This window comes from Lepisma saccharinum, chromosome 5 (assembly GCF_977018435.1).
Source record: "Lepisma saccharinum chromosome 5, izLepSacc3.1, whole genome shotgun sequence".
NCBI lineage: Eukaryota > Metazoa > Arthropoda > Insecta > Zygentoma > Lepismatidae > Lepisma > Lepisma saccharinum.
In genome coordinates this window covers 32,024,878-32,047,844 of record NC_139233.1, presented here as the reverse complement: position 1 = coordinate 32,047,844, position 22,967 = coordinate 32,024,878, and the positions used below count along the sequence as shown (strand labels likewise).

Sequence of the window (22,967 nt, the reverse complement as noted above, 5' to 3'; positions counted from 1 at the left end):
TTTTATAATTATTATATTGATAAAAAACTAGAAATAACAAAAGTTACAAGAGCATCAAATTATGCATTTGTTTACAAGAACATTTATAACATATAAATGTTATTTATATGAAGAAAATATTTCTTTATTATCTCCTTGTGAGGTAGAGTAAGTCTTTTTCTTCATATTTTGGCATGCATCAGTTCTACATCTGAGTATACTCAATATGTCAATTTCTTCAACCAGGTTTACAAGATGGCTTCCATTCTTCAATTTTTAAAACTCCACATATGGTTAATTCACATCCAAAATGCAGAAGATATTTCTCTCACTTTGTCTTATTTCTCAAAACATTCATTTGAGGTAATGCATTATTGATCTACTAGCTTGATAATGCAGATGCAAGCAGATAATAATATCCTGCTTCCAATTTTTAAACTTGGCACTTTCCACAAGTTCCAAATCTTTTTTAAAGATTATGCCATTATAAAAGCATTTTCAAGATTCTATTATGAACAAAATTTCTCTATATAGTTTTAAACAAACTATTAAAGATTAACTTGCAAAGTATAATCTTTCAAAATATCAAGATTTATACAAATATCAACCCTTCACCAATAGCCACATTTTTACTTATCTTCCATCCATCCTGAGATTCCTCAAAAGTCCTAGACAACTAGTATTAGAGCAACTAGTTCAAGCCAGATTTTTTAGTGTGTGTTATCTTCAATTGTTTTTGTTTTATATTTTTGTCCATAAGTGCTTAACAGCTTGAATGTTTGTGTAGTAAATGTACATATTTGCTCTGTTACAGCTATTTTACTATGTATATCACAATATACTTATCTAATGATTACAATTACAATATTTGAATGTTGATACAAAATACCAAGTATGACATCATATTATACATTGAACAATTTTAAAGAGTTGACCTTTGTACAGTCAACTCTCGATTCTACGACCCCGGGTATAACGACCCTCTCGAAGTAACGACCCTTTTCCCGGGAACCGTGAAAAATTTAGAAAAATTTGGAAAAAAAAAGTTGAAAAATTGAAGGAAATCGGCCGAAAATGCGTTGTTTTTTCCTCCACTCATTCCCTTTACGAGCGCTCTACCGCTCACATTTAGGTCTGAACTAAAAATAGACACCACCACACCATGCTTGAGTGATATCCAATAGCACTTGACCTCTGCCCTCCCCTCCCTCAAGTGCACCAATGTAACCCCTCCCCCCGATTGCCGCTACCCAACGCGCCAGGCTTGTTTTGCCACGCTTGCTCTTGGATATGCGAGAAGAGAAGATCGAATTTGCTTGGATGTTATTTTAAATCGACTTGGCTTGTTTCCTTGTCCTAAGAGCTGCTGAAAACTCACGGGGGAGGGTGGGAGCAGCCCGAAATGACTGCTGGACTTGCAGTCTTTGCCACTGTGTATGGCAGGTCAAGCTCTTTCATCGATAAATACACCACCTTGAGAGATAAGATCGCAGGAATGTTCGAAAAACAGATGCGTGGCGCCTGGAAGTCTGGCCTATCTGTCCAGCTCTGACCTAGAGTTCAGTTCCCGTGAGTGAGCAACTTTCGGCCTTGTAGCCTACAACTTCCGGCAAACCGCTTTCATTCAAAACGTGTTCGTTGTTCCCTGCAACACTTCTTAAAAAAGCGAAACTGTTAGAGATAATAAAAACCATATAGGTGAACTAAAGATCGTCAACCCACTTAATGCGTTGTCATCCAGGTTTGCACAAAAGTTTACTTCGATCTTACGTGCATCATAACTCCCGTTTCCCACTTCATACGTTTTCCTAATTGTGTCGATGTCGTAATATCTGCCAAAAAAGTGTTCCGTTAAACGACTGACTTCTCCCTCTTTTCCTGTCAGCAAACGTAGGGGGGGGGGGGAGGGGGATGCAGATTGTTTCAGCCAGGATTTTCTTGCTGATGCGGGCAGATTACAGGCGAGGGTGGAAAAGGAACCACCCCTCTTCCTTTCCTTTGACATCTAAAATGGGGCAACCAGTTCTGGTTATATTCTTGAAAACGAACAAAAACCATAGAACAAGTAAAAAAAAGTGACCCTCTACCCTTTCCTCAGCTCATTCTCCGCCACTGGTGTGCACGGCAATGTTGATAATTGCAGATTTCAGTTGTTTTTTTTTTATTTATTTATTATTATTATTTTTTAATGCTGTTGTCTGCATAGGAAATATTGCCCGTATTATTGTCTGTTGCATGGTAAAATGTAAAGCAAGGGTCATTTCTTTCTTCTTTACGCTGCTGTTAAAAGTTCCCTCTTCGACAGTTGCTTTTCTCTTCCGCCACCTGTTGCTCGAACTTCCAGCCGGTCTCCTTGTTTTTACGATGCAGCTGGCGCCAGTGTTTTGTCTAGCGTCTGCAAAGCTCTTTCTTGCCGATAACAGCGATGACTCATCCAGCGGGAAGGCAAAAGTTATTGTTTTGAATCTCGCAAAGCTGTTTTGATTTGACGATAATGAAATTCGATCTCCAGAAAGGAAAACAAGAGTTAAAATAACTTCATGTTCTGCGCCTTCTGATAAGCAAATCTGTAAATTTAATTTACATCCGCTTTTCTTGAGAACCATTCATGTTGAGGAAAAAAAAAGTGTGTTCAATGTAGGAATGGTCCCCAAGACTGATTAAAAATACATTATTCAAGGGGAAAACATTTGGAAGGGTGGGTGTTTGACATCGAGAATACTCCTAAATAAAACATTAAATCGACCATTAACGTGAGAGTAAATAACGATCTACCATGTGCAAATGCGCAGTTTCATAAAGCTTGTTTTCAGTTCATTTTATCCTGATGGGCTAATCGGGACTAAATATACAGTTTAAAGTGAAATTCAATTCCAAACCCGAATGATTATCGACTGCCACGCTGTTTAATGACTTGTCCTAGAATACGCATTGGGTGAAAACAGATCGCAAGTTGCGCGTTTTCTTTTTCAGGCTGGATTACAATGCAAGTCAAGGAAGGAGTTTGGACTGCTCCCTTGAATGGGGAAGGAGGGTGAATGAAGTTGGTTGAAGCAAAGAAAAGTGACTTTTTTTTACGATGTATTTTACACAGCTGAACCAGAACGAAAATTACAGCCCTACCTTTATTTTTTGTCTGGTACCTAGAGAGGTTGTGTTGTTTCTCCCGAGAGATCTAATCTTACCAGTTAATCTTGTAACAGACAATGCTCCAGTAAACCCGTATAAAATCCAACATTCATTCTGCCCGATTATCTCCCGACTTTTGCTGGCACCAGTCTGACTGGTGTCAAGATTCTTCGAGTTTCGCTTGCAATAAGCGAGAGATTGTTTTCCTTTCCATTGGTCTCAGTGCAAACGGGTTTCTCATGAACTAGAATTGTAAGAATTTCCTGGAAAAGCAACGACTGTGCACAATTGAAATAAAGTAACATTATTTTAAATTATCTTTTGTGAAAACTTTTTCATGTTCTATTTTCCTTCTCACAACACGCATCCTGTGCATAACAGGTTGCATAACTACCAGGATAAATGGTGTTACCATCTCCGAGGCATATTTGTGTCCGTTTGAGCTCCCTTAAGCTGCAAATTGGAGCAAATTCCAATAACGACCCCTTCGAAATAACGACCCTTTTCCCGGGAACTGTGAAAGGTCGTTGAATCGAGAGTTGACTGTATATAAATCTTGATGCCAATGCAAATGTACAAAATTTCAATAAATTTAATTATAAATTTGAATGTATCATATCTTTCTTGTCTGAAAGAACACATATGATTGAAGATATTTGTTTTTCATATTGCCAGTCAAAAATAACTGTTATGAATATGAATTCAAAATATTACACAATTTGATAATTTTGTCATGATATACAAATTGGTTTTTTTAAACATAATATTTAATAAAATTAGTTTAAATAGTAATTTCAGACACTTAATTGAATTATATGAATAAAATTTTGAGCAATCATATGACTAAATAATTATAAATATTGCACAAATGTGGAACTTTGAACTTAGCCTAACCATTTTCAAATGTTGTTATGACAATGTATTATTTTTATTGTCATACCTGCTGTGCATTTTCTACACCATCTTTGGACAATTCCTTCACTAATGTTATTCTGTCCATACACTTCACACAACTACACAGACAGCTTCTTAAACCTGATTACCGCATGCGTACCTCGCACTCGGCGGGAGACTGTATGCACGCAGCCATGTTTCCCGTACTACAATTCTCTCACCACTGACTCTACATAACTGCGCTTGCGACAGGTTATGGCTACGTGTTTCTCCTCCACTCCTGCGCAAGCGCACCCTGCTCTTGTGGCACTTTCGGAACTTACTTTCTGGATGCACCTCGTATATAGGTCCTGTTCTTTGCCAACACTAGGATGGTTTATACTGTAGAGCAATAGGAGAAAGAACAAGAAAATAACAGGTTGAATTGTACATGAAACATGTGATGAAAATGTACTTACGTCTCCAGTGCAACTTCTTGAAAATCTGCCGGCTGCTGAGAACGAGTCATCATCCTTGACACAGCCTTCTTCTTCTGCTGAACTATACTTCTGAGCGCTCGCTTTACTATCTTCTTCCTTCTCAGGTTCTGAATGGATGGCTTGAACCTTTTTACCAGGGGCTGGTCATCATCCGATGAAAAGTCTGACAGCGAACTTGCAAATATCCTATCTTTCACTAGAAGCAAAAACAATATCTTATTAATTTAACCATAAGGCAAGATGAGCTAAAATGTTACTACATAAAATTAAAGGAATCTGCCAACAATTTTACACACCAGACTAGACACCTTCCTCTACAGACTGTTAAAAAGCATTCACTATGCATGCACAACCAGCAGACTGAGGGAACACAATGAATGCCATTAAGAAAACAGCCCAATCAAAGTGAAATTGAAGTAACATGAGCAGCTTGTCATGCCATTGCAATCCAAAAGGTTGACTTTATTTCTGAACGTATGTTTCCAAGTAACAAGTATGGCTTGAAGCTTTCACCTCTGAGTCAGAAAGAAGAGGAAAAAAATACAAAATAACAAGCAAGGTAATATCAAATATTACTCACTTAACCTCTTGGTGCCCAAGTATCTCGATCAAGATACTTTCCTGTAACCCCCGTGTGCCCAAGTATCTCGATCGAGATACCTTGTTATGCTCGTAGTTTTTACGTTATAATGTCGCTATTTTTGGCTGGATTTGCGATTTTCTTCTTTCATATTATTGTTAACACATATATTAAACAATAATGACTCTTGCACATCTTGTTCTTCCATAAAAAGGGGGGAAAATGGCAGCTTCTTTTGAAGACATGTCTTTTGGGGAGTACAAGTCGTGTTGCATTGTTCATACCATATAGGGCCTCCCCGATGGCACAGTGGTAGCGTCGTTGCCTTGTAATCAAGGGATCCCAGGTTCGATACCCAGTGGAGGCACATAGTGGTTCGGATTCCACTTTAAACTGTAGGTCCAGTCCCGATTAGCCTTACTGTGCACAAAGTAGACTTAAAACATCAACTCAAACCAAACATAATGTTCATACCATAATAGTGCAATTCTTGTTGCAGACATGCCAGCAATCATTTCCATGTGTATTTTGACAATGTCCTGTACTTTGTTGTCCAGGGACGGAGGGGAGAAGGGGCATTTTTCTTCAGAAATTTTGGAATTTTCTGGATCCTCCCCTCCCCCTACATCCATATATACACTCAATGTGCATGAATTATATGCAGTCCGAATCTATGGTTCATTCTGCGTATAACGGTACTTGATTCATCCATCTAGGGCAATGAGCCTCCAATATACAGGCCTTTCAAGGTAACTCTGCAATCTGAGGCTTCAGTCAGTGGCCCACAGACATGTCATTTAAGGGGGCTACAAGTCGTGTTCTATTGCTCATATGATAATAGTGCAATTTTTTTCTTGTTCCAAACATGCCTGCGGGAAAAAAGAAAGCGATCATGTGTATTTTGACAATGTCCTGTACTTTGTTGTCCAGGGTAGGAGGGGGGAAGGGGCATTTTTCTTCAGAAATTTTGATATTTTCTGGTTTCTCCCCTCCCCCCGCATCCATATATACACTCAATGTGCATAAATTTTATATTGTCCGATTTTATGGTTTATTCCGCGTATAAGGTACTTGATTCGTATGTCTAGGGCAATTAGCTTCGGACCTACAGTCGTTTCAAGGTAACTGCGCATTTTGCTGAATGGCTCAGTGGCGTATAGACATATCGTTTTGGGGGTACAAGTCGTGTTGTATTGTTCATATCATAATAGTGCAATTATTTCCTTGTTCTTAACACTCCAGCGATTATTTCCATGTGTGTTTTGACAATGCCCTGTACTTTTGTGTTGGGTTGGGAGGGGGGAGGGGCGAAACCCCCAATTCTTTTAAAAAAAATTCTTGAATTTTCCGGTTCCTCACCTTCCCTCCCTCCATATATACACGCCGCATGTGCATAAATTGTATATAGTCTGAATCTATGGTTCATTCCACGTATAACAATATATTATTAGTCTGTCTACAGAAATTAGGCTCCAATCTAGTCATTTTTATAAAACTCTGCATTTTGCTCAAAATGGGCCCAGGCACCCGGGGGCTTACCTGACGAAAGAGGGTCGGGTACCAAAAGGTTAATGACAACAAGTGCTAATTAATATCATACCTTTATCGGCCCTGTTGTGAGAAGCTTGCTTTCTATCTTTTGTTTGCACAATCCTGGTTCTTTCAACTTTCTTCACATCTTTAACATCCTTTTCTTCCTTGTTGGCAACCTGTTCTGTCTGTCGAAGTTCCCTCTCGCTCTTCAGTCCTATTTCACTACCTGGAGGAAGCTGGCCACCACTTCTCAAGCCGAAGCGCTTTACTTGTCTATTCCGAATTGCCTGCCTTATGGTCGCTTTTGGGTGTCTTGTCTGGATGATGCTTCGAGTTGTCATTCTACAAATAAGATGGTAGGAGTTAAACTCAAATTTGTTATTGCAAAGCATAAAGGACAGAATGGCTCTTACATATTATAAAATGGTGATGTGAACTTTGCATTCCAGTCTTGTTTTCCATGCATATTAAATCACAAAGTAAGATTTGTAGATTTCATCTTTCGAATATCACCATAACTATGCAATAGATAAGAAAAAGTACTATGAAAATGGACACTTTTTATATTGGAACATTCAGACAGGAATTGGGCTGAGCTGAAGTTTACGATATACGTGGAACACACAATGGAACAGCATGATATTGTACTAATGTCAATTATTTTGACTTGCAAGAAACAGTTGTCTGGGAAATATACCAACAAAATTCAAGTTTGGGGAATAAAAGACGTGGTAGTATAGTAAATACATGTAAGTGAATTATTAACTTTTTCCACGAGATTTATTTGTAATGGTTCTATTAATTTTGATGGAAGAGGCCCATGTGGATGGTGGCAGAGGCCACCAAAATTGATAGAACCAATACAACTAAGCTTTGTGGTAAAAGTTAGTAATTCACATATGTGCATTTATAACACCACAAAATAAAGATACCATCTTCATAATATTTGTGAATAATACACAAGAACACTAACCTTGTTAATTTGCTCCCTAATACAGTTTTTACATTGGGCTTAAGATTCTTCTTGACAACTATTTTCTTGACTGGTGGCTTCTTGAATTGCGGTTGTTTAGGTTTGGGATCAGCCTCCTTCACAGGCTCAAGATCCTCAGGCTTCTTTGATTCTTCTAGGAGAGACGCAGACCTTGTTCTTATCATGTTTTTGTCCTTCACTGAAAACATCATATAAATGTTATAAGAGAGAATTTTCATGTGGCTTGCTTTAGCTGTCGTCTAGACATTATCAATAGCATAATAGACTTATGTAGCCATGAAACTATTGCGAATATCTAGAGAACAGTGAGGGCAAACCATATGAAGATGCACGTGAATGCTATAAAAGATATTCTAAATATATTTGGTCTAGGAATTAATTCGTGCGCTTGGACAAGAGATGGCGTAACGAGCGATTGACGCATCAACAACAGCATTTTGTAGTTAACTGAACATGGCGCAGTTCGTGCCAGATAAAGTGTTTTTGCGGGGTGTTCTGCTTCATTACTTTAACATGCAGAAAAGTGCTACCGAAAGTCATCGTATTTTGGTGGAAGTGTATGGGGACCATGCGCTAGCTGAGCAAAAGTGTCAGAAGTGGTTTGCACTGTTTAGAAGTGGTGATTTCGGCCTGGAAGACCAAGAGCGACCTGGACAGCCAAAAAAATTTGAAGACCAAGAATTGAGAGCATTATTCGATCAGGAGTCGTGTCAAACGCAGGAAGAACTTAGGAAGCATTAGGCATTGATCAAACAACAGTTTCCAAACGCCTCAAAGCCATGGGAATGATTCAAAAGATGTCACATTGGGTTCCACATGAATTGAAAGACAGAGACGTTGAAAGACGAAAAACCATTTGCGAATTGCTGCTTCAAAGACAGAAAAGAAAGAGGTTTTTGCATCGCATTGTTACTGGCGATGAGAAGTGGATCCATTACGAGAACCCGAAACGAAAAAAGGCCTGGGTGAAGCCAGGTGAACCAGGTCCATCACAACCGAAAAGAGATATTCACTGTGCAAAGGTTATGCTGTGCATATGGTGGGATATGAAAGGTGTGGTGTACTATGAGCTGCTGCAACTGGGTGAAACTATTAATGGAGAACGTTATCGACGACAATTAATGCGTTTGAAGCAAGCTCTGGCCAGGAAACGACCAGAATGGGAGAACAGACATGATAAACTTATTTTTCAACATGATAACGCTCGCCCACATGTCGCAAAACCAGTCAAAACCTATTTAGAAAATGTCGGATGGGAAGTTTTACCCCACCCGCCGTATTCACCAGACGTTGCTCCTTCGGACTACTACTTGTTCGATTGCATGAATAACAATTTGATTGGACAGCTGTTCACTTCTTCAGAAGATATCGAAAAATGGGTCTCTGACTGGATCGCTTCAAAGGATGAGGACTTCTTTCGCCACGGAATCCGTAACTTGCCTGACAGATGGGCGAAAGTGGTGGCTGGCAATGGACAATATTTTTTTAAGGTATTTATGTATTTTGTGTTTGAACTACAGCTTCAATGTGTGCGTAACAACAGCACGAATTAATTACTAGACCAAATATGTAATTTTTCAGATTTTGGAATATCATTGTGTTTTACTTTTTGAAGAGGGGAAAACAGCTGGCTTGGCGTCTGTCAAAGATCCAGGTGAGCATTAAGGGTAGCAAAGGAGGATATGCCATAAATTTAGCCACAAAATTTGATCAATTGCATGTGCTTCTCACATTATAGCTTCTAACACAATGCACTGAACAGAACATATTTGCTTGATCTTTCTGTGACCAGGGCACTTTCATTGGCTGTCAGTATATTCCTGATGCACCTGCTTTCCTCACTTAGTTTTTAAATTTAATTTTAACCTGAAAATGCTGGGAGGAAGCCAACGAAATGTTGAATTGACAATTTGTACATGTGCAGTGTATATTTTGTGCTCATGCTTAAAGATGGATAATACACTTTCCAAGCTGTTTGAATTAATCATAACAATGAGGATAAATTATAATTACATGACACAGGTGAAAAGAACAAAATACGGTGACGTTTCAGTTATATAACCGGCCCTCCCATGCAAGTGACAAAAAAACCTGTTTGGGAATGGGCGGCACATGTTATCATCACAGAAATCTTGAACTAAAAGAGCAGCATTCTTTCCAGCAAGCATAGTTAAAAATATATAACTGAAGTCTTTTACTTGTTCGAACCTAAAATCGTTGAACGTATAACTGGAAAAATCGTATATCTGAAAATCATACAACTGAAATATCATAACATGCAGCCTTAAAAAAATTGGCAGGGACCACCAGAAAAAAATGTACTATTGCGAAACGCATACAGTGAAACGCCGATTTTACGTTAGCACATTATACGTTTTCCCGCTTAATATGTTCATCCAATCAGGTCCCGGCAAAAGGCCTTGTTAAGTTATAGGACGTTCACCCCGATCTTACGTTTGCTCTAACTCCCGTTTCCCGCGTTATAAGTTTTCCGAGCCGTGACGATGTCTTAAAATTTGGCACAAACCTGTTCTGTTGATCACGCGACTTCTCCCTCCTTTTCCTTGCTTTCGCAGCTGGTTCATTTACCACGCGACCTTGAACTTCCAGATGTTAGGCTTTCATGCGAGAGGAGGGAGCGAAGAGGCATGGTTCAGTGGGGGGGGAGGCGGGGCACAACTTGCATTTGTCCCACCTTCCTTGACTGACAGGAAGGGAAAATGGCACTTCTTACATTCCCCGTAAAGATACAATGGCCTGATTCTTCTACCTCAGGATCAGACAACAAGCACACTGTTGCCAAACCGATTCTTGCTAAATGGTGCTTTCCTTAGAATCTGGACAAAACGAAAGTTCGCCCTCCCCCTCCCAAGTGGAAAATTAACAACAGGACTCCAATCACCATTCGCTTCTTTTCCCCCACAGATTTACGGAATCCTTCCTAGTTGACGGAAACGAAAAAGAAAAGCGCGGAGGGAGTTTGTTTGTGAAAACTTTTCCTTTCTTCCTGTCTGCAGCGTTGGAATGGAAAATAAATAACAAGGGTTTGCCAAAATCCGCTATCCGATACTCAATAAGAACTGCACTTCTTCTTTAATGGGAAGTCATTTAGATTCCTAAGGAAATATGATTGGATCTAGTCTATATTCCACTGTAAATTATTTTTAATCTGAATTTTTTTCACGAATGCTATGTCTTTTGGTTATGAGAATGAAGCTGACAATGAATAAACTAAAGTGAATATTTTTTCTATGGGCAGATGAGCGATTTTTTACCCACTGACGGAAATTTATTCTTGTCAAATCAATTCTTTGGGGGATGTAGGGGAGGGGGGCAAAGTTCGGATACGTATTATTTTGCGTGGGGCAGAGAACAGTTTCTTTCATGCAGATTATGTGACTCGCATGTTGTACAGTGATGGAGTCTGGAAAAGTGAGTGGATAAACAAGGGGTGTGGCAATATTCTCTGGGAGCAGTAAAATTTAGTGCACATCTGAATACCATTAAAATGCTTATTTGGGCCAAAACAGCATATATTTATTTACTTTTTCTCATTTGCTGGGGAGCTATGGTCGCCTAGTCCGTAGGGAATCTGACTGGCATACTGGAAACCCGGGTTTGATTCCATGGGTGGGTGATCTAAGCTCTCATAAAGCAGCTCTGCAGTTCACCTAGCCTCAAATAAAAGGGTACTTTTGGGCAACTCTGGAGGGTAAAGGCTAGTGTTGGGCGATATATCGTTAAGATGATATATCGTGATATTGAAAAAATATTGTGCAGGCGATATCAACTACACGATGTATCGTCACGATATTTTAGCGATATAATATCACGATATTTTGGCAATATATATCATGTCGGCAATATATCAAGATATTTGGCGATATATCATCATGATAGTTTAGCGATATATCTCGTCAGCAATATATAGTCAAGATATTTTAGTGATATATATATAATGTCAGCAATATATTGTCACGATATTTGATGATATACATCGTGGAGACGATATATTGCCGATATCAGGATACGGAAAAAATATCGAATCGTATTGTCAAAATCCTGGACAAATCATTGATAAAAACCTCCCAATTGTGACAAAGCTTGTTTTCAGTTCACTTTATGCTGTTGGGCTGATCGGGACGGGACACATTTGCAGCTTAAAATGAGATCTGAAATATTATACATGTCTTCACTGTGAACTGAATCCACGACACTTTGATTACAGTACATAAAGATACTTGACGTTCAACTATAAATGATCAATCACCCCCCTTCAATTACCCGATACCTCTAAAACTAGCAACCAATTACCAGTTTACCAGTAAATGAAGATCCCCCACAATCAGAAGCATAAATTGAACCTAATAGATGGCAGATAGAAGCAGTCACCTTCAGTCTCTACCCTTGAAAGTGGGTCACGTTAATCCGCCACTGATTTTCAGAGCAGGTCTTGCTTTTTTCCCCTTATAAATTCATAACCATAGTTGAGTTATTTTTGACACAATATACCCTCTAAAAGTTGATTGTGAAGTCATTTCTTACTGACACTTCAGTTTCACCCCTCCCTTATGCTTTCCTTTTTTTACGTTTCCTGCATTTTGTTTTTTTTATTTTCAGGCTCCAGAAAAACGTAAAATTGGGGTTCCACTGTAACTGCAATTTCACTGTATTACAATTATGATTAATAATATAAATATCTCACACTTACTTTCTTGATAGTTTAACAAATTAAATATTGTGGCAAAAGTAAGTATTATGCATTCTGTATAATTTCCACGTCATTTTTGTGGACAAAAATACTTACAAACCAAAATACATGATTTCCAGGATTTTTAAGTCCGTAAGCATATGCTAGAAAGAGCATTAGATAAATGAGCAAAAAACAATGTGGCATTTTGAATCTTAACACATTTATGAGTAAGCTCACCTCTCTGTGCTAGCTGACTAAGCACATTTCCCCTCTGCCTGGCTAGTCTCTGTTCTTGGTATTTCTTCTTCAAAGCTTGGACTGCATTTCTCTTCTTTCTTGTCTCCTGTTGCCTCCCCATCTGGTTTCTTTTTGTTGAACTGGACATCTGTCAGGGTGAAGAATACACATGAAATTAAGATGAGATGTATGATCTAGATGTTAAAATTACGAACAATATACATGATTGATAAAATAAGTGCATACAATTATTCATCTTCTCTGTTTAGCTCTTCGGTTGAGTCTGCTTCAGAGGGTTGAAAGTTCCTGTTTTATGGTCAGTGTTCCCTGATAGAAAGTGCTAATGCTATCACCTTGTAATCAACGGCTAAAAGGTTTAATTTGTAGTGGATACAGTTCACCAATCAGTTTGGATCAGACCTTTAAACAAAATGTCCAGTTCTCATTGATTTACTGAGCACTGTGTGGACTTCTGTGATACCCATGGTGAGAGGTTATTGCAGAAATTTCATGCAGATCACCTATAAAGTACTGCAACCAATCAATACTGATTGAGTCCTAGTTGTAACAAAAAGTTCGGGTCCCTTGAAGTCCAATTCATGCTCAAGGAAAGCCAGGGTGGAACTACAGGGTAGTCATAAGTCTGGAATCAATGTCAGTATGCAAATGGCTGGATTGCAGGTTACTCTGATGCTCTATATCGAGAGGTGGGCACCATGATCACCAGACCCCTACCCCATAGAGAATTTTGAAATCTGAGGTGTACGTTGGAATCATTTTCCTATAGTTTACGGTTATTACAAGCATAAGAAAACAGTTTTTCATTGGGACGTTTCAGGAGAACACACGCTCCCTTCATCAGACATTTATTTTCATTTTGACTAAAGATACAGTTATAACAATGGTTAGCAATTCTTTAAACAAAAAGAATCCATTATATAATGGATGTTGTCAATGTTACATTGTTGTAATATAGCATGTGATAAAATTTGCAGTATAGCATGTATGTTGGAAAAAATAATAATTAAAAAAATAAACTGGAAGGATAACAACTGCTACAGCTGCCTTGGATCTTCACATTTTGAATATAATTCAATAAAACATGTTAAAATTCAACTTACTTCCTGATGATGACTGTGAGAAAATACTGAAAGCTTGGAACAAAGTTTTGAATTTGTTTCATGCCGTGCCTTTTAATTTTCTGGTTACGATGTAAGTCAGATTTACAATGAATATTCTGGCACATGGCATAAGGAATTTTCTTTAAAATCAAGGAAACATGTGACAACATTTTAGAAAGTGTGTTGAGACTAGGCACATTAGGATGGATTGACGAACTTTAAAGTTAAAATTCATGTAATGTACAGAATTAGGGCTGAGTCGATACCAATACACCGGTATCGGAAAGTATCGGCTGGAATTCATCTACCGATACCAGCCGATACTTTTCCGGCATTTTGGTATTTCACGGGGTCCGCAAAAATGGCATGCAACACTTTCGCAGAGTCTAATTATCCTGGAAATTATGCAAAATTCAAATTTTGCACGAAAAACTATGTTTTGTGGTTACATCATACCTATTTTAATATTCTGATGCAAGTCTTGAATATTATAAAGCAAATTTGTAGGTAAATTGATGCATATAATAGGAGAAGAATATTTACACAGCAATATTGATCAATTATTTTGAACAAATTTTAATTATTGCAAGTTTCAAGTATCGGTATTGGTGGGTATCAGTAAGAGTATCGGTATCTGTTCAAAGTAGTATCGGCTCAGCCCTATACAGAATAGTATAAAAAAGATGGCAAAGTGAAAAAGGACACTTAATTATTTATTGTTATAAAATCCAGATTTAAAAAGTACAGATCCAAGATACCATATCTCTTTTCGAACCTAAGGCACACATTTCTTTCGGGTTTTCAATGCATATGCACAATTTACCATGGCAATAGTGTGACATAGAATGTAGTATTTGCCAATTTCAATAATCAATAATCAATAATCAAGTTTTCCTCGATGCTTAGCCGAAATATCGATATTGATAAAAACACCCTTAACGAAATTTTCTTATGGTAGTATTGTTAACAATAAATGTAATACCATACGGTATTGTTCTAATAAAGTAACAGTATTACCAACATGTACATCTGAAAGCCTTAAATTGGAAGTATTTTCTTCTCCAAATCTGAAGGAAATTTTAAGGTATGCCTTACATTGGATGGCATCTTAATTCGACGAATATGGTAAAACTGAGGTAAAAAATGATTCACTAATCTCCTAAATTTGGAACAGGTGACTGAATTGCGTTTCACCTTTGAAAACTAAATTGGATAGTCATAAAATAATAATAAAAAGGCCAATTTTTTTAACTAAATTACAGGCTATTTACAGATATAATGACTCAGTAAAACGTATGGTAATTTTTACCAATAATTTGCCCCATCCCTAAAGGCAAACACAACGGACTAGAACCCTTACAAACCTTATCGTTTTTATTTCCTGACTCCCCATTAACTTCAGTTGTCCTCCTCTCTGTACCCTTGGCTGGCAGTTTGTTGCTGTGTCTGGATGGCACCGTGGCACCGTTGGAAGCCTTTCCGCAGGAAGCAGCAGGCAGAGGCTTACTCTTGGCTCCATCCTTGGTGGACTCTGTCACAGGGATGACTTGATCCTCGTCCTGGTTTTCTGGCAGTGTTGCTATGTTGAAGAAGTTAAACCTTGGCGGTAGGATGGGAGTTCCTGCAAATGAGAATACATATAGTGGAACTTATAAATAGAGGGATCTATAATTTGTGTTCGATAGAAATACGAAATGTGAAATAATACGCTGTAATGTTCATTTTTCATGTTTTTGAAAAGTGTGAAGTAAGTTTTCCTACCACATTTGTCATAAAATGATGTGAAATGTACTACAAAAGGAGAAATATACTCTTAAATAGGAAATTTTGTTAATTTACAAACACAACACTTTCTGCAGTCTGAATTATCCTGCAAGTTGTGCAAAATCACAGAAAGTTAGTTATTCTGATGTAAAAATTTGAGAAGCAAAAATGTATTCCTATAAGCAGCATACTCTCCTTGCTATGACTACTTCATAAATGTGCTATTACAAAGAAAATTATTATATTGTGCAAATCTTGGATTATATTCATCATTTTAACACCAAAATGCCATTTTATATACTGCTTTTGATCCCAAAATGTATCTACTTCTGGACTGAAATCTTGATCCTTTATTCATTATAAGTATGTGGTCCTACCTAAAAGCTTTCCTTGCGAGGAAGGTTTCCAGCATCAAGCATAAAGTAATTTATGACCAGTGCTCGAAAAAATTTCTTCAAAGCTAGACACCAGCTCTGAAAATCAGGCGCCAGGAAACCACCTATTATCAATTGTGCATACTACAGTATGTTTCAAAAGTCGCGCAATCCGAACTTTGAAAATGTGTATCATGAAAATCGTAAGAGATATTTACACCAGGTTTTCTGCACTAAACTAATCCTGTAGGCTATCACTGGGTTCATAAATTTATGTTAGCATTTATCTAAATAAAAGGAATTACATTATTTTTTAAAAAAATTGTTAATTTGCTGAAAACATCTGAGAACTGATTTTCAACAATAAATACCAACTCTTAACAATTTGTGGGATCATATGTTGGTGTTTGACTGGTTTTAAAACAGTTGCTTTGTGAAGTACAGCAGAAGCAGGGGATTTTTATTGGAAAACCTCTTGCACATGAGTGTAAGAATGAGTAGTAAAATACCCTTCAGCAATGCACACGAACTGCTCCAATGAATACGCCATGCTGAATCAATTTAAAAAACGGGCACAGTAGCGAAGATAATTCAATGTTACCAGGGGCAGTCTAGGATTCTCTCAAGAGTTCAATTTCGGCACAAAATCTTGATTTACGATTTTCCACGTAAATGTATAGCCAATACTTAGACACAAGTTGCATGCGACTGTTGGCAATATTTCGACCTGCTAGTGTTGCCATATACGGAGATATGTCCCAAAAATGGCACTTTTCACTTACCCATAAAATCGCCAGTCAAAAATTCATCAAATTCACATGACCAATATTGGTCGCAAATGACAGACTGACATGGCATCAGTCATCAAATGTCTAATTATGACCCTTCGATAATTTATTCCATATTTTTCTTACTCAGATGTTCATTTCTGAAAAAAAAATGAATGTTTCTTTCCGTCAGTTATTAATTTATATAATTTTCTGTACGGAGTGCACTGATAATTTTAAGCGTTGAAATATATCTCAATGGGCGAGGCTTTATAATGCAGAAAACCCGATGGATATATCTCTTACGGTTTTCATGATATACATTTCCAAAGTTTGGGTTGTGCGACTTTTGAAACATTCTGTATAAGATGCTGAGCATCACGGTATTCAATACATCGTTAAATTATTTCAGAACGCAGGAAATGGGGTGTTGGGGGACAAAGGGTAAGACATTGTTACGAACTCTATGGAATGTTCACAACATTGATAATAAAAAAAAATTTGCTAACTTACGATGTACTGCAATTTAAACTTAGAAACATCAAAATTTCGTACATATTACAGCAAAAAGATCACAGTTGCCAGGCTGAAATTTTTAGTCGCCATGGCGACCTGGCAACCGGGATTTTTCGAGCCCTGTTTATGACGTTACACTTTATTTTTACCATGAGTCTACTTTCACTGAAAAATTAATCTGCTGGTATGGAAGTATGACAAAAGAAGAACAACTATGTTAAGACTTATCCGGCATTTTGTCCATTACACAGGATTTGCAAAAATTCTGAATGACAGGTTCACAAAGACTAAGTATCCTGGAAATTATGCAAAATTTAAATTCCATTTATTTTGAAGGAATATTGTATGAAATGTTGTTCTTTGTGATTATATAACATAAATTTTAATATTCTGATGTGATTATTGAATATTTTGAAGCAAAACTCTGGTAGACTGATGCTTACAATTGGAGTGAAATAATCACCCACTAATATTAATCCACACTTTGAACAACTTTTAATTGTTAAAATTATCAAGCATCAATCCTTAACAGTGGTTCATGCAAACTTTCCGGTACTGCCGAAATTCAATGATTTTGGTGATCTTCAATTTACAAGGAAATCATTCAGGCTGTGTTTTTACATAACAATAACAACTACAACAATAATCTAAAGAAAAAACAACCTGAATGACAAGAGTGCTGCATTAAGAGCTTTTTGCAGAAGCGTCTAATAGTTTTCATGACTGATGCTACATAGCATACGGAATTGACAGATTTTTCACTCGAGTGAATAACACTCAAACAAGTAAAACAATAAGTATATGCTCGAAGCCGAGTAGTTCATATATATCCATAATTTGTCTGTGGTAGTGAACCCTCAAATATGGATAGTGAAGTGAAAGATGCAATGAAACAAACTTAAGTAAACAGTGTCATCATCTCCATGTTAAAATGTAGTTTAGTCTATCATACCAATACACAGTGACATGAAAATGAATAACATGATTATGGGGTGAAACTACCAGGGTAGAATTTTACACATATATTTCTATGATTAATGTCACATTGAAATGATATCTGAGTCTATACATTCAAGCATATCACCTTCAAGGATGGGGGACTAGAACAAGTATGATCGAGTGAAAGTGGTCGCATGCAGTACTCTAATAGCAATCTTATTGACTATGAACAAACTCACCTCTTAGGCAAAGGAAGGTAAGAAAATCTTCTGTTTTGGGCCTCTTCGAAGGTAGGAGTTCTGGTGAAATTATAGCACCATTCGTCTTCACCTTGTCTTTATCCTTTACTGGTGTCAGGGCAGGACTGCTCAAGTTGGATCCCTGTGCGAATTTTCTTTGAGCATGTACCTTAGTGCTAACATGAAGAAGACGAAATGTAAGTAATGGACAAGAAAAAAAAACTTCTTGTGATACATTATACTTCACATTAATCTTACAACTAGCCTAATTGGTCTTGAAATGGGACATAACAATGCAACCATACAATGAAAATAATACTGACATTTTACCTGGTAAAACATAATCAACACTTTTATGTTTTCGAGAATCAAAGATGCGTTAGTAAATTAATATACTCATTTATAAAAGAAATTTACTTTTTTTGTGTTCCATTAACATCCTATCATGAACATGCCAACTACAGTACGTAGTTCCTTCACATGCAAAGATTCAGTATTCATGCTTCAGGGTTTGAATTTGAGTGTTGTTTCTTTTAAATCCACTTTATGCACATATAGGCTAATCAGGACTGGACCTACAGTTTCAAGTGTGATCCGAACCACTATGTACCTTCACCTGGTATCAAACATGGGACCCTTAGTTACAAGGCAATGATGCTACCACTACACAATAAGGAGGCCCATATCATGCTTCAGGGAATGAAAGACAAGTTCCAAAGAGGATGGCCACTTTAATTAGACACCAGAAAAGGTGAATAAGTGAGTACTTCCTTTCTGTACATTAGTATACTCTCTCAATAATCCACATTTTTATAGTTTCCTAGTTCAAAAAGATACAAAAAACACATAAAATACTGATTAAAAGATTATATGAAAGAATTTGTTTTCAGTTAGTTTATATTACTGTTATACTTCTTTCGGTTGTTCTTCACAATGCCATGCCTTACCTGGAATTCTATGATACCTTGTTATTCAAACAAGCAACACTGTTAAGCATGAATGCCAGATGTTAATCAGTGCCAGATCTACAGCTGTAAACATAGGCAGTGCCAAGATTTGGAAACTGGGGATGTGGAGCTTCCGTCATTTCTATATTTATTCATTTATTTAGTTTTATACATGGTGTGAGTTATATTATTATTTACTACACACAGTGGCGGCGATTGGGTTCCAAAACTGGGGGGGGGGGGGGGGGAAGACAGTATATTTCCGTTTGTATATAATGTTTGTCATAATATAGTGCGATGGTAAAAGTGGCGAAAAGTGGGAGTGCAATTGCCCCCTAATCCCCACCACTGGCTAGACAGCTTCTGCTATTAGATCACTAAATTAAATTAAATTAAAATCTGCAGTTTACAGAGTTGCATCAAAATTTAGATATCTGGTTTCATATATCTTATGATGAATATGTGCCACTTTTCTTTCCACACAGGCTAAATAAAAACGAGTCACATGTCAAGTTATATCTAATAAATTTTACGAGTTCTAGTTTGAGTGTTTCCGTTAAGTCCACTTTATGCACAGAAAGGCTAACCGGGACTGGGCCTACAGTTTACAGTGGGATCCAAACAACTATATGCCTCCACTGGTATCAAACTCAGGATCCCTTAATTACAAGCACTACGCTCTTGGAGAGGCCGATAATATTTATGTTTCAAACAAGACTAAAATATAAAATATATTAAAAATAGAAGATAAGCATAAGCAATTTTTGTCAACTAAAATAAAAAATGCAGCTCATGACTGCTTTGAAAACATTGTTTCTGAATTATAATTAAGTAACACTAGTCTTTTTACACAGAGGAGAATTGGGACTGGACCTACAGTTTGGATATGTTCATCCCCAACAAACCTTGAAGCACATGACTTTTCTTCATAAATAAAACTGCAGTATAAACTAAACAATAATTGTATTTACAATTACAGGAAAAGTAACAGAAATGTTATTTTAATATAGCATGCAGTGGCAAGGTAAGGAAGTAATACTCACCGTTTTGGACTATCTGGGATACTCTCATCAATAATTTCCCCATCTTTTCTCCTACGTTTTCCATTGTTTTGACTCACAACCATAATTGTCTTCTGGTTACTACAAAAATAAAACAAGTAATTATTGTGGTTACTATTATTTAAAGTAAAAAGAAAAATTAAAAAAACTCTAGTGTTTAATAACAAAAAAAAAAGCCTTCTTCCGGCTAGTACAAAGCAGAATCTTTGGAACCAAGACAATACAGAAGATACACTCATCTTGCAAAATAAACCTACGTGCTGATTTTTCCAGGTATTTTTACTAAGTTCTGGACCAGTCTGTGTTCGACATCATGATTGTCCTGTTCCGCTCCTATGTAGGAAGATATCAAGACTCTTTTCTTTCGGGGGGGGGGGGGGGGGGGGCTTGGGAAGCCTGCTATACTGTTAGCTTGTCTGATGCACTATCTCGTGTAGTATAGACCTTAACCAACAGATAGGGCAGGCTGTAAGGTTAAATGAAAGACGCATTTTATAAAGCAAAATGAAAAAAGTCAACAAAGGACTGCATGGTTTGCAGCAGAAGAAATGAGAAAGGTGGCAGGAGAAGAACCAGTTTCTACTGTGAGACACACAACGGGAAACTTGACCTTCATCCTGGAGATTGCTTCAAGAAGTATCTCACTAAAAAAAAAATATTATAAACAAAAATACTTCAATTATCTTATGTAATGTAACCTAGCTTTGGTGGTCTAGTCTTTGTGTCACCTGACTGTCATGTGAGAGACCCAGGTTCAATTCCGGGATGGGGGAGCTTAAAGGTGGCTGGAGGGAGTGTGGTGCAGATCACATGACCTCCAAGAAAATGGCAGAGATTGAGAATGTGTGGGGCCCTACCTCCAAATCCCCTACTCCTTCATGGCACGGGGTGCTATATGCACTAGAAAATTTACGTTACCTAACCTAAAATGGACAATAAAATCATCAGATGAGTTGAGTTTTGTTTTTCTCTTGTAAATCTGTAGAAAAATTACAAATAATCCTCCAACATCTTTCAAGCCAAAATAAATAAGGGCTGAGGAGTATGCAGGTGGCAGTAAAATTGGATTGGAAAGGGTTAAGTCCACTTTATGCATAGATAAGAAATCGGTACTACACTTACAGTTTAAAGTGGGATCAGAACCACAATGTAACAAAGAAACCCCTAATTACAAGGTAGTCAGCCATGTTTGTGCTACGCCAGTAGGGAGGCCTATATGTTATATCATCAACTCTGCTAGTTACACAAAAAAACAGATAATTCTTGAAGCCTTGCTGGCAGTAAATAATTAAGAGATTCTTTTGGGATATTAACCAGGTCAGTTCTGGACATGCTTCTGAGCTTTTGAGAGGCAATGTCACTCTTAGCTTCAGGGACTGATGTGAAAATGCAGGCTCAACCAGCACTTGAACACAGGTCATTAACATACCATGCTATTTTCCTACCAAATGAGATATCGAGCCAGCTGATATTTTTTTTCCCTTGTGCTGTTTTTACCTTTGTTGAAATTGTCTCTATCAGTGCTAATGTAATGGGATCTGTTTAATTTGAACCACTGTTCACGCCAACAGTGCCACTGCCTTGCCTCTCCTAGCATGGAGCCATATATAACCTTATAATTTGGCACACACAGGTGATGTAATACATAGAAATATGAGTGAAAATCGCAGGCTCAACTGTCAGGTTTTTTTGGGTTTTTTTTATACCCATTAAAATTATGCTGCATTAAGAGTGATTGCATGGACAGAATGAATGTTTACCTGATGGTTTGGATGAAAGAAGCAAGGAAGCATCCATGTCTTATTCAAAATATGAATGTAGGACATCTGGTATGGGACAGCCATTTTTGAAAATTGTAAAATAAAATTTTGAAAAACCTTTCAAAATTTGGTTTTCGCAAAAAACCAAGCATGTTGTATATAAAATGAAAGCCCTCTTCATAAGATTTAAAATGACACCATACCCAGCCCTGTAGTTGAAATAAGTCTCTTGCAAATTGTATTTAAAGTTTCAGCAGTTTTTGGCCAGTTTTGTCAAAATTAGTCAAATCCATGACATCAAATTCCAAAATATTTTTTTTCTTGGTTGATTTGACATGGAATTACCCCATAATGATTTGAATTTGAGCCCAAGTGCTCACTGAATGCAGAACAAATCACTGTGCACATTTACGATTCCTATTTATGTTTGTCAACTCATACATCAGAGGCTTCATGATGACTGACTGTGTTTTCTGGAGAATGATCCTCTGGTTACCATATGTATATGTAAAAAAAGGTAAAGTGTTCCCCTGTGCAAAGCACCACGCCATGAAGGCGTATAGGGGGTGTGGGGGTAACGCCCCACACTTTCTTGATCCGGTCGTGAGTGGGGGTGATGTGATCAGCATCACGCCCCTGACCGCCTTTACCCCCCAGGGTTTCCCCCAGGTACCCATGTTATTCGACGCTGGGTAGGTGCCGGGGCCGCTTCCACCGTTAGAAAAGTTCCCGGATTTGAACCGGCCGGGGATCGAACCCGGGACCTTGAGCATGGTAGTCAGACACGTTACCGACTGAGCCACCGCGGCCACGTATATGTACATATATCAAATATTATCAAAATTACCTAATGTGAGTCCTACCCCTTTACAGACACCATAGTTATTTCTCAATTCCAAGCAGGTGTTGTAAAAAATTGGAATAATGCTAGCAAACACCATGCACAAACTGTAACCATGCC

General features: G+C 37.6%; 1 protein-coding gene across 3 annotated transcripts in view; it reads right to left on the bottom strand.

Annotated features, from left to right (window-relative positions):
* LOC145987746 (uncharacterized) overlaps positions 1-22,967 on the bottom strand; it is a 140,126-nt gene that overhangs the window by 70,826 nt on the left and 46,333 nt on the right. For all 3 annotated transcript variants that reach the window (XM_083122409.1, XM_083122408.1, XM_083122410.1), the window contains exons 2-8: positions 20,229-20,327; positions 18,239-18,414; positions 15,004-15,260; positions 12,519-12,666; positions 7,568-7,766; positions 6,662-6,936; positions 4,461-4,677 (exon numbers count right to left, since the gene is read on the bottom strand). In XM_083122409.1, the coding sequence (XP_082978535.1) occupies positions 4,461-4,677; positions 6,662-6,936; positions 7,568-7,766; positions 12,519-12,666; positions 15,004-15,260; positions 18,239-18,414; positions 20,229-20,311 (1,355 nt within the window). In that variant the 5' untranslated portion in view covers positions 20,312-20,327. The remainder of the gene's footprint in view (positions 1-4,460; positions 4,678-6,661; positions 6,937-7,567; positions 7,767-12,518; positions 12,667-15,003; positions 15,261-18,238; positions 18,415-20,228; positions 20,328-22,967) is intronic.